Here is a 13,917-nt window from a genome sequence, read left to right as displayed (position 1 = left end):
TACCATTCGGAATTCAGAGAGAAGGTAGGTTCAAATTTCGATGAAAGGCTAAACTGAAGAAAAAGTTTTTTCTAATAGCGGTCGCCCCTCGGCAGGCAATGGCAAACCTCCGAGGGTGTTTCTTCCTCCTCATAAAAAATATTAGCCGTTCGGAGTCGGCTTGAAACTGTAGGTCCCTCCATTTGTGGAACAACATCAAGACGGACACCACAAATAGGAGGAGGAGCTCGGTCAAACACCCAAAAAGGGTGTACGCGCCACTTATATATATATATATGTATATAATTCTCTATACTCAGTTTCTCATCAACTTAAAGGGCTTTAAAGTTTCAACAGACTAAATTTTTATAGCCTTAAATATGTACTTTTACTCACTCTATGATATTAAATAAAAAAAAAACTACTTTTCGCCAGGTCAAATATCTGTTGAAAAATGTATCCTTAATCTCCTAATGAATTTGTTTTTAAATAGAAATGTGAAATTTATACACATATTTTTAATAGTAACAGGTGGCACAAAATTAATCTTCCCATTTTTTGGAATAATTTTTTTTACTAAATAAAAAAAAATTACTAAATAAAAAAAAAATTTTTCAGTAATAGAAATATTTATTTTAACCTTTATAACCTAGACAGACGGCAGCGTTAATCAAGATTACCGGTGCACCTAATTCCGATTACAATTGTAGTGTGACAGACGGTTGTTACGCGGATTAGTGAACAGCTGCTTTCCTTATTGGATAATTTTGTCAGTAAAAGATGGATCGCAGGCAACAAATAAAGGGTTTAGCTGCCCTGATATTAAGAAATAATTATTTATTAAAAAAATCTTAAATTGCAATTTTTCAAGCTACTCCGAAATATCAAAACAATTAATGTAATTCCGAATTTGTTAGTGCAATCTAGCATTGCATCCAGTCCTTGTCGTTCTCTTTAAAAGTTCCATTATTTTTCATTCACAATAGATATTAACATTTTTTGCCAATGTTGCCATTGAAAATTCCCCTAATCCGTTAAATTAGCTGTCAATCCTCATTGGTTGCACTCAATTCCTGAGATAATTCCGAAATAAGTTGTTAATCCCGATCAACGCCACCGTTTGTTTAAGCTATTACGCCCTCCATTGCTTATCTGTTTGTATACGGCAGCAGTCTGGTTCACAAGTGTCGAATATGATTGACGCATGACGTCAATCACGCATATATTATAAAATTGCCGCTAAGTTGATTAATTTTGGGCCACTTTGTACTACCGTTTTTCACAGCAGGTCATGTTGTTGAACATTTTAATGACTTTAACTCATTTTACTGCATTTTGGCAAATTGTTTTCGAAACTCCAATTAACTGCGCTATTTTTTTTTTTTAATAATTTAATGCTTTATATAATTCTTTGTTATTTGCCGAGTCTCTAGACTTCAGTGCGGCTGTTAATATTTCACCAACAGACAAAGAACCAATAATACTGAATATAAAGTTTTATTAAAAACTCAAGTTTTATCATCCCAATTGAAAAACAAAAAAACACTTTGATAAGACGGCGATCGTTGTTGTGCAAAACAAGTTTTTTTATCGGGTATTGAAGTGTAATTAAAATCTATAAGGCAAATCTATACTACCTTAATTTTTCTTTATAAAGTGCAGGTCAAAAAACCGTACTCTCAATCAGCTGAATTATTTTCATTGTGTCTGGAAATTTTATCAATAAAAATGGTTTATGCTTTACTAGAAATAAAATGTGAGTTTAGCGAATTAGAAAACAAGGGAAAAATTTTGTGATATACTATGCAGGTGATACTTAGTGTAAATCTTTTAATTAATTGCAAACCAGTATAACCGAACCTACCTACCTATGTATGGATGCATATATGTATGTGTATTCTGCACACATTGCTGCTTGTAGAAAATGTGCTCACACAAAAGAAGAAAACAATACAATAAGCATGTGGAAGAAAGACTAAAGGGAGGCGCGTGTTTTCAAAACCAGTTTGCTGTTTGAATAATGCTCCGTGTGTAGAGATATGTGGAATGATTTTTTTGAAATTAATATATTTCATACATAACTATTTGTGAGGAAAACAGATGCATAGGAATTCAGGCTTTTTAAAAAATGTGTGAAAGTAATAGGACTATGAATAAGTTCGTGCGGTTTTTTTTCAAAATTTGAAACTTTATTGACGTAAAATGGTTACAAATTTAATATTCAAAATATTGTCCATCGCTTACTACTACTTTTTCCCATCTTTCTGGCAATTCACGGATTCCCTTTGTGAAAAATTCGGTCGGTTTTGCCGCAATCCACGAATCGATCCATTTTTTGACTTCATCGTAATTACGGAAGTGCTGGTCAGCCAGGCCATGTTGCATCGATCGGAAGAGATAGTAATCGGATGGCGCAAGGTCTGGACTATACGGCGGGTGGGGTAGGACATCCCATTTGAGGGTTTCTAAGTATGTTTTGACCACTTGTGCAACATGTGGCCGAGCATTGTCATGTTGCAAAATAACTTTGTCGTGTCTATCGGCGTATTGCGGCCGTTTTTCTCGCAGTGCTCGGCTCAAACGCATCAATTGTCGTCGGTAGACATCCCCCGTAATCGTTTCATTCGGTTTCAGTAGCTCATAATACACAACACCCAGCTGGTCCCACCAGATACACAGCATAACCTTCAGGCCATGAATATTCTGCGCCGACGTCGATGTTGAAGCATGGCCAGGGTATCCATACGTTGCCCGACGTTTTGGATTGTCGTAATGGACCCACTTTTCATCGCCAGTCACAATTCGATGCAAAAAACCCTTTCTTTTGTGCCGTTGAAGCAGTTGTTCGCATGCCATAAAACGGCGTTCAACGTCTCTTGGCTTCAATTCATACGGCACCCAATGGCCTACCTTTCGGATCATTCCCATGGCTTTTAAACGTTTGGAAATGGTTGATTGATCAACTCCCAAAGTTTTTGCAACCTCTTCTTGCGTTTGAGCCGGATCTTGATCGAGCAATTCCTCCAATTCGGTATCCATGAACTTTGGCGGCGCACCCTCGCGTTCTTCGTCTTCCAAGCCAAAATCACCACTTTTAAAGCGTGCAAACCACTTCTGGCACGTTCGCTCAGATAGAGCATGCTCACCATAAACTTCCACCAAGATACGATGACTTTCGGCTGCTTTTTTCTTCATATTAAAATAATGAAGAAGAATTCCCCGCAAAAACACATTATTTGGCACGAAATTCGACATTTTCAAGTGTGGTAAAAATATTGTTGTTTACGCTTCAAATAAAAAACTTATACTGACGTTTGTGCCTTACGACAGTAGCTCTCCAATGAATGTTTGGAAATGTGGATCGATGGAATAATAATCAAGTTACGCCATCTGTTGTAAAACCGCACGAACTTATAAATAGACCTATTAATATAAAGAAAAAGAGCGTATGGCCTCATGAAACACACATTTCATTTTCAGCGAATACATTTGTTTAGAGGTATCAGTTGCATCTATTGCCATAAATTATAATTCAATAATATACATATATACATACATATACTCTCTCTCACATTCTCGAAAAACGAAGTAAAAGCAGCAATAAAAATACTCAAAACAAAGAAAGCTCCTGCACATTATCTCAATACTGGAGAACTACCCAAACAACTGCCCGTTGAAGAAATCTCCTTTTTCACGTATACACAGTAATGATATGTTGTTGTTCTTGTAGCAGCATAAACATTCCCCATACATTTACGAGGAATGCTGCTGAACTGACATCCCTTGGCCGGATATAAACGGATATGAACGGCGTTCCGGTAACGTAGAGCCGACTGTCATGGGAACGACATTATAATGCTATCATACTAACTGGTCTTGTTCCTTCCCAATGGAGAGTCGCACAGATGAAAAAATTATCCGTAAACCAGGAAAAAGCGCAGAAAAAGTGAAATCAGCTTATCGTCCATTGCCTCTAAAGTTATGGAATCTCTTTTTTTTCAAAAGAATGATGCTCATAATTGAAGACCGAAAATTAATCCCAAATCATCAATTCGGCTTCAGAAAAATACACGGTAGCATCGAACAAGTACACAGACTCGTAAATAGTATTCACAAAGCTTTTGAGCAGAAGTCTTTGATCGCGTTTGGCATGACGGCTTAGTCCGCAAAATAAAACTCACTCTACCAACTAATTACTATACTTTTATCATATCCTAATAGGACTATGAATAAGTTCGTGCGGTTTTTTGTCGAAATTTGAAACTTTACTGACGTAAAATGGTTACAAATTTAATATTCAAAATATTGTCCATCGCTTACTACTACTTTTTCCCATCTTTCTGGCAATTCACGGATTCCCTTTGTGAAAAATTCGGTCGGTTTTGCCGCAATCCACGAATCGATCCATTTTTTGACTTCATCGTAATTACGGAAGTGCTGGTCAGCCAGGCCATGTTGCATCGATCGGAAGAGATAGTAATCGGATGGCGCAAGGTCTGGACTATACGGCGGGTGGGGTAGGACATCCCATTTGAGCGTTTCTAAGTATGTTTTGACCACTTGTGCAACATGTGGCCGAGCATTGTCATGTTGCAAAATAACTTTGTCGTGTCTATCGGCGTATTGCGGCCGTTTTTCTCGCAGTGCTCGGCTCAAACGCATCAATTGTCGTCGGTAGACATCCCCCGTAATCGTTTCATTCGGTTTCAGTAGCTCATAATACACAACACCCAGCTGGTCCCACCAGATACACAGCATAACCTTCAGGCCATGAATATTCTGCGCCGACGTCGATGTTGAAGCATGGCCAGGGTATCCATACGTTGCCCGACGTTTTGGATTGTCGTAATGGACCCACTTTTCATCGCCAGTCACAATTCGATGCAAAAAACCCTTTCTTTTGTGCCGTTGAAGCAGTTGTTCGCATGCCATAAAACGGCGTTCAACGTCTCTTGGCTTCAATTCATACGGCACCCAATGGCCTACCTTTCGGATCATTCCCATGGCTTTTAAACGTTTGGAAATGGTTGATTGATCAACTCCCAAAGTTTTTGCAACCTCTTCTTGCGTTTGAGCCGGATCTTGATCGAGCAATTCCTCCAATTCGGTATCCATGAACTTTGGCGGCGCACCCTCGCGTTCTTCGTCTTCCAAGCCAAAATCACCACTTTTAAAGCGTGCAAACCACTTCTGGCACGTTCGCTCAGATAGAGCATGCTCACCATAAACTTCCACCAAGATACGATGACTTTCGGCTGCTTTTTTCTTCATATTAAAATAATGAAGAAGAATTCCCCGCAAAAACACATTATTTGGCACGAAATTCGACATTTTCAAGTGTGGTAAAAATATTGTTGTTTACGCTTCAAATAAAAAACTTATACTGACGTTTGTGCCTTACGACAGTAGCTCTCCAATGAATGTTTGGAAATGTGGATCGATGGAATAATAATCAAGTTACGCCATCTGTTGTAAAACCGTAACGAACTTATTCATAGTCCTATTACTTCAAAGACCGGCAGTTCTTTGTTAAACAAAATGAGGAACAGTCTGAAGTCTATGAAAATTTAGCTGGCATACCGCAAGGTACTTTAATGGACTCCATACTTTACAAACAAAATCTATTAATCACAGAAGAAACTAGTGTCGGAACTTTTGCAGATGACATCGCCCTACTCGCTATAGACTCCAAGCCCGAAAAGGTTTCCGTTAAACCCCAGAAAGGACTTAATAAAATAGCTCAAGGGCTGAAAGACTGGAAAATGGAAGCTAACGAGACAAAATCTGTTCAAGTTCCTTTTACACTCAAACGAAAGACTTTCTCACCCATTTAAATTCAATAATGTAATCATTCCGCAAAATAATGTAACAAAATTTCATGGAAATTGACCAAACGCAAAGTAGTGGGAATTAAATTACGAATCCTATACTGGTTGCTTAATCGAAAATCTCATGTTTCTCTCTTAACCAGTTAACTGTGATTGACGAGTATACTCCTCATGGATAAGTGGCAAAATTTTGTGTATTGACGAGTAAACTCGTCACGCGTATAAATTAGTGACCATTGGCTTTTTAAATTACAATTTTTGAGAAAAACAACACATATTCTCAAATTTCAAGATGTTTAGAATATTTTGAGGCTATGCCGGAATAAAACAAACAAATAGAAAATATAAACAGTTTGAGATGATGTCATGCTTCCCCGTATGCACTGGTTGAAAAAGTTCACCAGTTCGCATAATGAATTTATTTATGTGCGATGATAACGTTTTTTAGATGTTAACCTAAAAGAGGTAAAGGCAAAAGTCAAAAATCAGGAAGCAATCCCGGTACTGGTGTTCGATTTGCAAAGTCCCATTATGTATAATACCCTGTTTCGCTGAGTATCACTCCACAGCAAGAATTCGAATTCTTACTTTTATATGTATAATATTTAATTGAATTTATTGCGTTTTTAGTTTATTATGTATATTACATACATTGCTTATGTTAACCAAAGAAGCAAAGAAAATAAAATTTTTAATTTTATAAAATTAACCCATCTTTTTTATCCAATATCTTACCAGTGCAACTTACTCTGTGATTGACGAATATACTCGTCATAGCTCAATTCTGGCGACACAAAACTGTGCGCACTTTTAAATGGGAGCGCCACAGTTAACTGGTAAATCAACTCAGCTATCTTAAAGCCAATATGGACCTAAGGCATACACTCTGGGGCGCAGCAGTCAACTCTAATGGGGGGCTACAGCGAACTCTAACAACAAAATACTCCAAAGATTCCCGTCAAAAAACCCAAGAATGTTTACCAACGCACCATATAACATCACAAATATCCAAATACATTGTGATCTCAAATTTCTCACAATAGTTGAAGAAATAAAAAAGCATGCCACACCTCACAATAAAAGACTTGAAAATCACACACAAATCCTTTTATCACAGAAATAACTCTCAATCCCATCTACTTTAACAGACTGAAGAGGAAGTCAACAATGGACTTAAGCAAAAATCTAGAAATGTCTCCGCCACTGGGTACCTTCCATGCATGGCTTAGTACATATAATGCCTTAGTTTTAAGTACAAATATTGCTGAATGTTAGAAAACAGGATAGCAATAAATAAATGGATTCAAAAAACGCATACTCAAATATATATGCATGTCTTGCTTTAACAAATTTTGCCACTGAATGATTAATTTCTGTTATGAGAAATAACAAAACATATGGCTTTTATTAAAGTCGACAATTATAATACGCTCAGTGTGCACGTGGCTTTAGGTAGGTAGCACAAAAGCTAACAACCCGAACACTTATTGAATAACTAATCAGTAAACAGCTCCTTAATTTCGAATTGTACACTTGATAGGGAGGGCAGACTATTTCTCATTAATGTTCAAATTAAATGAATTTAAATACTTGATATTCATCCAATTGAAAGCATTCTAAAAATTGTTATATTTTATTTGAGTATGCAGAGAGCTCTGGAACGAAATTTAGTTTTCTGACACAGTAAATTTTCTTTTAGTAAATCTACTTTCTATTTCGCGCTTTGGCGATCGTTTACAGAAGAAGAAATAAAATTAACAGACAGATCTTTCGACAGATGGTTAAAAATTCAAATATTTGAAAAAAGTTAAGGTTAATGTGAATTTCAATAAAAAATTTTTAGCACACAAAAAAAAATTGGTTTTAAAAACTAAAGTGATTTAAATAATATCAGAATCTATGAAATTTATTTTAATGCCCGATTTTATAACACAAACAGAAAAATTTGTATTTTTTGAAATTAATATATATTTTGATGCCAGTATTTTGATTCTCTATTTGTGGCCCTACATATGTTCACCTAGGAGCAACGAGAAAAAATATATATTTTATATATACATATATGTATGTATATTGATTCTAAACGTAGTAAATGACCTAAACCTTTTTCTTTTTTATGTCGTTAAATTAAAGTATTTGAAGTAGCGACATTCGCAAGTCGCTTTAAAAGTCGGTGCCGCTGAAGTCACTAAGAGGACAGGAAAGATTTCCGGGATCAGTTGAGTTGAGATCAGTAATTTTGTTTTAAAATTAAACACAATAAATTAATTTCAACGAATTCTGTCCTTCCTAATATCCATATATTTGGTTTAAATCACTAAGTGCGAAATAACTCCGAAAAGCTAAACTTGCTTCGATTAGCTGGTACTCCCATCAGAGAAATTTGCCGATCGCAAAGGGTTAACTCTCGTGAACGCGATTCCATGTCAAGTGATCCAAGTATTTTCGTTAATGTCGTAAAATTTTTTGAAAATCGGTTTGTTTGTAAGCTTCGGCAAATAAGAATCAGGGTAAAAAAATTTAATAATTTCGAGATTTTTTCAATGCTGAAAATTCTGGTACATAGTTTTTTTAAGTAACATATCTTTGGTTCACTTTAACATTTTGAAAATTTTTTCTCGTTTAATTGCTTAGGCTAAAATAAATTTTGAAAAAAAAAATTTCGCGTACTTTGTTTTGATTTTTGAGAAACACTACTTTTAGATTATTTCTTACTTTAGCGGAAAACATTTCTTTTTGTTGAAAGCTTTTGGGAAAATATTTTGCCATATTTAAAAAAAAAATTATTTTATTTAAAAAAAAAAATATTTTATTTTTGGAAATAAAAATGTATTTTAGTTTTGAGGAATTTTTTTTTATTTTTGAAAATTTTGCAAAAAAAAATTGTTTTTTTGAAAATTTTTGTATCCAAAAGTGTGGACCTTCACACAGTGGAACATTTTCTTGCCATTTTTGAAAAACACCATTTTTAGATTTTTTTTTACTTTTTGGAAAAAATTTTTTTTGTTACACATGTTTGGGAAAACATTTTGTGTCATATTAAAAAACAAAAACAATTTTATTTTATTTTGAAAAAAAAAAGTTTTTTTATTTTTGAAAACATAAGAAAAAAATTTTTTTTTGTTTGGTATTATATCCAACAAGCGGAGGACCCTCAAACAGGAGAGCATTTTTTTGCCATTTTTGGAAAACAATTCTTCTTACTTTTTCGAAAAAAAAAGTTGGTTTGTTAAAAGTTTTTGGGAAAACATTTTGTAATATTAAAAAAACAAATATTTATTCAAAAAAAAAGTTTTTATTAAAAAACAAAAATTCCAAAAAAAAATTTATTTACAAAAAAAAAAAAAAAAAAAAATTTTTTGAAAAACACAACTTTGACTTTCTTCTTAGCTTTTTAAATTTCTTTCGGTTAAAATTTTTTGGGAAACATTTTATCATATTGAAAAAAAAAAAATTAACTAAAAAAAAGTTCGTTATTAAAAGTAATTTTTTTTTTTTTTTTAATTTATGACAACATTTTTTTTGTAACTTTTTAAAAACTTTTCCCCTGAGAATTTGTTTCATTAAACTAAGACTATGCTGAATAATTCCTTAAAGTTTCATAGTGGCATTTCCATAACTTTTCGAGTTATACTCAAATGCGTACTTAGCAAACCATTGAAAAATTTGATGATTTGCAAACGGACGTAGTATACGAATAAACATGCCAGCGCTTCGCTAAAGCAGTATTTTGCACTGATTTTTCACAGGCTCTCTGCACTGGGTTCAATATAATTCGAAAAATAATGCGGGTCCCACAATGAAACTGCCAGGGATTATTAAGCATAGTGGCAGCTGTTAAATTAATAATAAAAAAATGAAAACTTTCTGAGAGAGAAAGTTTTACAAAAATGATTAAAAAATGCTTTCTCAAAAATTTTACACAAAAAAATTAAATTTTTCCAAAAAAATTTTTTTTTTTTCAAAAATTAAATGTTTTTCCAAAAATTAAATATTTTTCCAAAAATTAAATATTTTTACAAAAATTATATGTTTTCCGAAAATAAAATTTTTACAGAAAAAAATTTTTTTGGATATAATTTTTTCTAAGAAATTATAAAGAAAGTTTAAAAATCTTTAAGATAACGGAAGATATTTCACTTTAAAAAAATTCAAAAGTTATCAAAATTTCTAACATTGAATAAATCTAAAAATTATTAAATTATTTTGAAAATTTGTTCAGCTTATCCCTTTTAACATTGAAGCTGATTTTCAGAAAACTTGACGACAATGCTCAAAATACTTATCACTTCACATGGAATCGCTCATGACTTTTTTCGCTTTATGACATTCACGATTCAAACTCAAATTCAAGTTGATCGAATTAAGGTGACCATATGCAAATACATACATACACATATAACAATGAATGCTCTCAATTTTGTTTGCAGCGCAAATATGGCAGTCCTTCTGCTTGCTCTTTGCAGCTGCTTGGCAGTATGAATGAGTGGGCAAATTCTAACTTATGCTTCGGCATTTTGAATATGCTTTTTTTTCTATGTGTTCATGAGTGGCATGTTAATACTGAAAAATTATAAAACATCGCTTATTCGTCGTAGTTTTTAAATAAGTAAATATGTGAAATGTAGTGTAAAGCGATAAATACAATCTTTCTTTGTGATAAAGTGAACAATAGACGAGAGAAAATGTTCTTAATTTGTGTGCCATTTTGTCGATAGCTCAACTTATGAAACTGATGTTGCAGTTAAAGGCTCTTCTCTACTTGGCGGAGGTTTAGCACTATAACTCTTTTCCACGACAAACTGTTCTACGTGACTGCAACGTCCTAGATTCACAAATATCTAACAAGCGGCGGACCCCAAACCAACTTTTTTGCCCTACTTTTTAAAGAAGGACTGTGCGATATCTTTCACAAAACCTCTGACTACTTATTCCAATGTTTCTTATTGTTGTGGGTTTAGTTGAATAATTGCCTCACTGTTACCATGAATTCTCACTTAAGTTCATTTGACCAAAACACAACTTACCTTTGCCAACTCCTTTTCAATTTGGCCAGCACGTATGACCAGCGGACCGCGCACCGCATACTCCAATTCAATGAATTGCGGATTAATGTTCTCTAAAGATAGGCATTTGCCCGAAGCAGCGGCGTTTTGCGATGATGACGAAGACATTTCGCGTTTGGCGTTTATAAATGACGCTGCAGTGAGTCCACAACTCCGGCTAGTATTCGCCTGTGCGATGTTCACCAACGAAGCACTAAATCAATTGGGAAAAAACAAGGCAAAATTGTTAAGTTTTTACACAACTTCCACTCCTATTTTTGCAAAGAAAACACGAGCTTTTGTTGCATGCGATTCGTTTCGTTCACGTTTACTTTGTTTGTTAGATGTTTGAGAAAGAAAAAGAAAAACAAAAACAACAAGGTGGACTACGGCAACAGCAGCGACTGATTGCAACGATACAACACTTCCAAAGCGTCTCGAGCGACTGTGTATTTTGTGTGCACTAATAGCCAGAAGTAGGCTGATAATATGGCCCGACGGGCAATGTATACTTTTCATTCATCCGATGTGGAGAACGAGTGAGAAAGCACACAGTAAACGACAAATAGCAGCGACAAAGCTAAGCAAACGTTAAAATTTTATTAAACATTTACTTTAAAACAAGCTGAAACAACTGAAACGAAAAGCTACGCGTCGACGAACTGAAATGTCAAATTCACAAACAATTGAAAATGGGGTGGCTTACTTCCAATGACGATAGACGGCAGTACTGATGCGATTCATGTTTGCAGCTTTGCTTTTATGTTGTTCCTCTTCCTGTTTGGTTTTGTTTTGATATGAAGGGGAGTAAAGTTGGTTTTTTTTGTCTGTTGTGTTTAGTGATGGTTGGCACCCGTGCTATTATTTTTAGTGGAGCTGGAAGTTGTTGTTAGTATGAATTGCTAAAAAACAAACAGAGAAAATAAGAAGAGAGAGAAGAAGATATAGTGAGAGAGTGTAAAAGACGTGAGTAAGAGAGCATCATTAAATAAGATTCAGTATAAGAAATTAATGTATTTTTTATCGTTGTATTTTGTTTTCGCATACTTTTCGGAAAGTTGTTTGGCTGGCGTACTTTGACATTTTAAATTTGTTTATAGCAAAGACTGAAACTACAATGGCAACGAAAATGACGCATTAAGGAAATGCCAAAAACTCGACACGAATCGAATTATAGGTGCACAAATTTGTTGCATGAAGCTTTTAGTTGAGACACGCACCGGTATTCAATTCACAAAAGCTTGCATGATTTACGGAGCGGCTGAAGATAAAAAAAATTGCTGCTTATAATTTAACAGCTGTGAACGTGGCAGACAAACAAATGTGCACATCTACATATATTCGCAAATAAAAAAATGAATAAAAATTATAGAGTACATATGTATGTATGTATGTAAATTCAATCACTCGAATCAAAAATAAAAAAAATAAATACATTTCAGGCTGGGATATATGTATGTACATACCTGTGTATGTTTATACGTGCATACCAACGTCTTGCCAAATGATCGTCGAGAGGAAAATAAAATAAAAATATAGAGAATAGAAATTAATGCTTCTATATTTTTCTCTCAACTGGCCAACGATAATGGTAAACAATAGCTGAGTTTTAATGCCCATATGTATACATCTATACATACCTATCTATTGGTGTCTGGGAAGCGGCTGTAACGATTTATTTGCAATTTCGTATTTAGACGAGCTTTTACCTTCTTTGATGTTACTAAATTGTTTTCACATTATTTCAAAAATGAAAAATATCACAACCTGGACACAATGAAGGGTATTATAGGCAGCTGTAGCTCACATATATTTTAGTATAGGCTTGCCACCTCAAATTCAATATCAAATTTGGATTTCGTTAATTAATTAAAAAGTCAAAATTCCATAGCAGAAGAAATATTTGAATGCATTTCTAAGATTGACACTTATCTCAATGGAATTAAAGATTCAATAAAATGTCACAGTGTGACTATCAGATATAAGATGTTTTAAGCCAGAGAGAATTTTGAATAGTGCTGCCCACTACATAATGTAAAATTGTTTATTAAATAATTTTTGAGAAAGTTAATTTTTAGTTATAGGATATGTTTAGATACCAAACGAAATACTTGTAAACACACATACACACATGCAAACGCATCAGTAAACTTTAATACGCCGTACAAAGTTCGGCCACGAAGGTATTTACATAAATCTAATTTGTGTACTTTCTATAAGTAAAGCGTTTTTCAGTAAGAGCGCTTCAACTTTTGAACTTTTTTGAATACAACTCAAACGGTTTGACTTTTTTAACTATTTTTTTTTTTTATTATCGAGTTTGAACATATACATTTAAGTATGAAATTCGATTTCTTTTGCATGACCACCGCGTGCACGTTTTACGAAGTCCAATCGTTGAACCCAATTTTCGACCACTCTATTGCATAAATCGGCCGAAATTCCAGCAATTTCGCGTTCAATATTGGCTCTGAGCTCACAAATCGTCGCCGGCTAGTTACTGTAGACCAATGACTTCACATAACCCCAAAACGAGACGGCTTGTTAAATGGATCGTAAAATGGCCGTAATGCTCTTAAAGTAGCAGCAACAGAACGATTATTTTCATAAAAAATTTGCACGATTTGCAATCGTTGCTCAAGTGTGTAGCGTTCCATGATGAAATGTATACTAATGAAGTTTACAAATGACAAGCGAAAAATAAAAAATATTGCGTCGTTCGCCCTCCCTATCGGAAAAAAGTTGAAGCGCACCTATTAAAAAACCCTATACTTAAATATGTGTAGTTTTATAACTGATGCATACATCCCTTGCTAGATGACTTGCCGAGCTTTCCCTTCAATGTGTGGTCTGCCTTTTGACTTGGCCTACAAATGCAGAGATGTACCGAGTTCTACGGTAGATGGATTTTATGAAATTTTGCAAAATGGGATTTGGAGGCTTACCAATGCCTGGAGAGGGGCGACCGTTATTAATTTTTTTTTAATTTAATTTGATGTTTCACGAGAACGGTGGGCGTCGAACTACACAACCACCCCGCTAAAACGGCCTGTACTCACACATGT

General features: G+C 34.5%; 1 protein-coding gene across 5 annotated transcripts in view; it reads right to left on the bottom strand.

The window, feature by feature from the left end:
* The window catches only part of LOC128857955 (alanine aminotransferase 2), a 59,012-nt gene that overhangs the window by 33,353 nt on the left and 11,742 nt on the right, over window positions 1-13,917 (bottom strand). For 2 of the 5 annotated variants that reach the window (XM_054093816.1, XM_054093813.1), the window contains exons 2-3: window positions 11,559-11,754; window positions 10,835-11,066 (exon numbers count right to left, since the gene is read on the bottom strand). In XM_054093816.1, the coding sequence (XP_053949791.1) occupies window positions 10,835-11,066; window positions 11,559-11,596 (270 nt within the window). In that variant the 5' untranslated portion in view covers window positions 11,597-11,754. Of the gene's footprint in view, window positions 1-10,834; window positions 11,067-11,184; window positions 11,309-11,558; window positions 11,755-12,318; window positions 12,339-12,492; window positions 12,512-13,917 lie in introns of those variants that run through there. The other 3 variants (XM_054093815.1, XM_054093814.1, XM_054093817.1) reach the window with 3 other exon arrangements.

This window comes from Anastrepha ludens, chromosome 3 (assembly GCF_028408465.1).
Source record: "Anastrepha ludens isolate Willacy chromosome 3, idAnaLude1.1, whole genome shotgun sequence".
In the NCBI taxonomy this organism is placed as follows: domain Eukaryota; kingdom Metazoa; phylum Arthropoda; class Insecta; order Diptera; family Tephritidae; genus Anastrepha; species Anastrepha ludens.
Note: the sequence above shows the minus strand (reverse complement) of the source record. Positions and strands in the feature narration are given on the sequence as shown.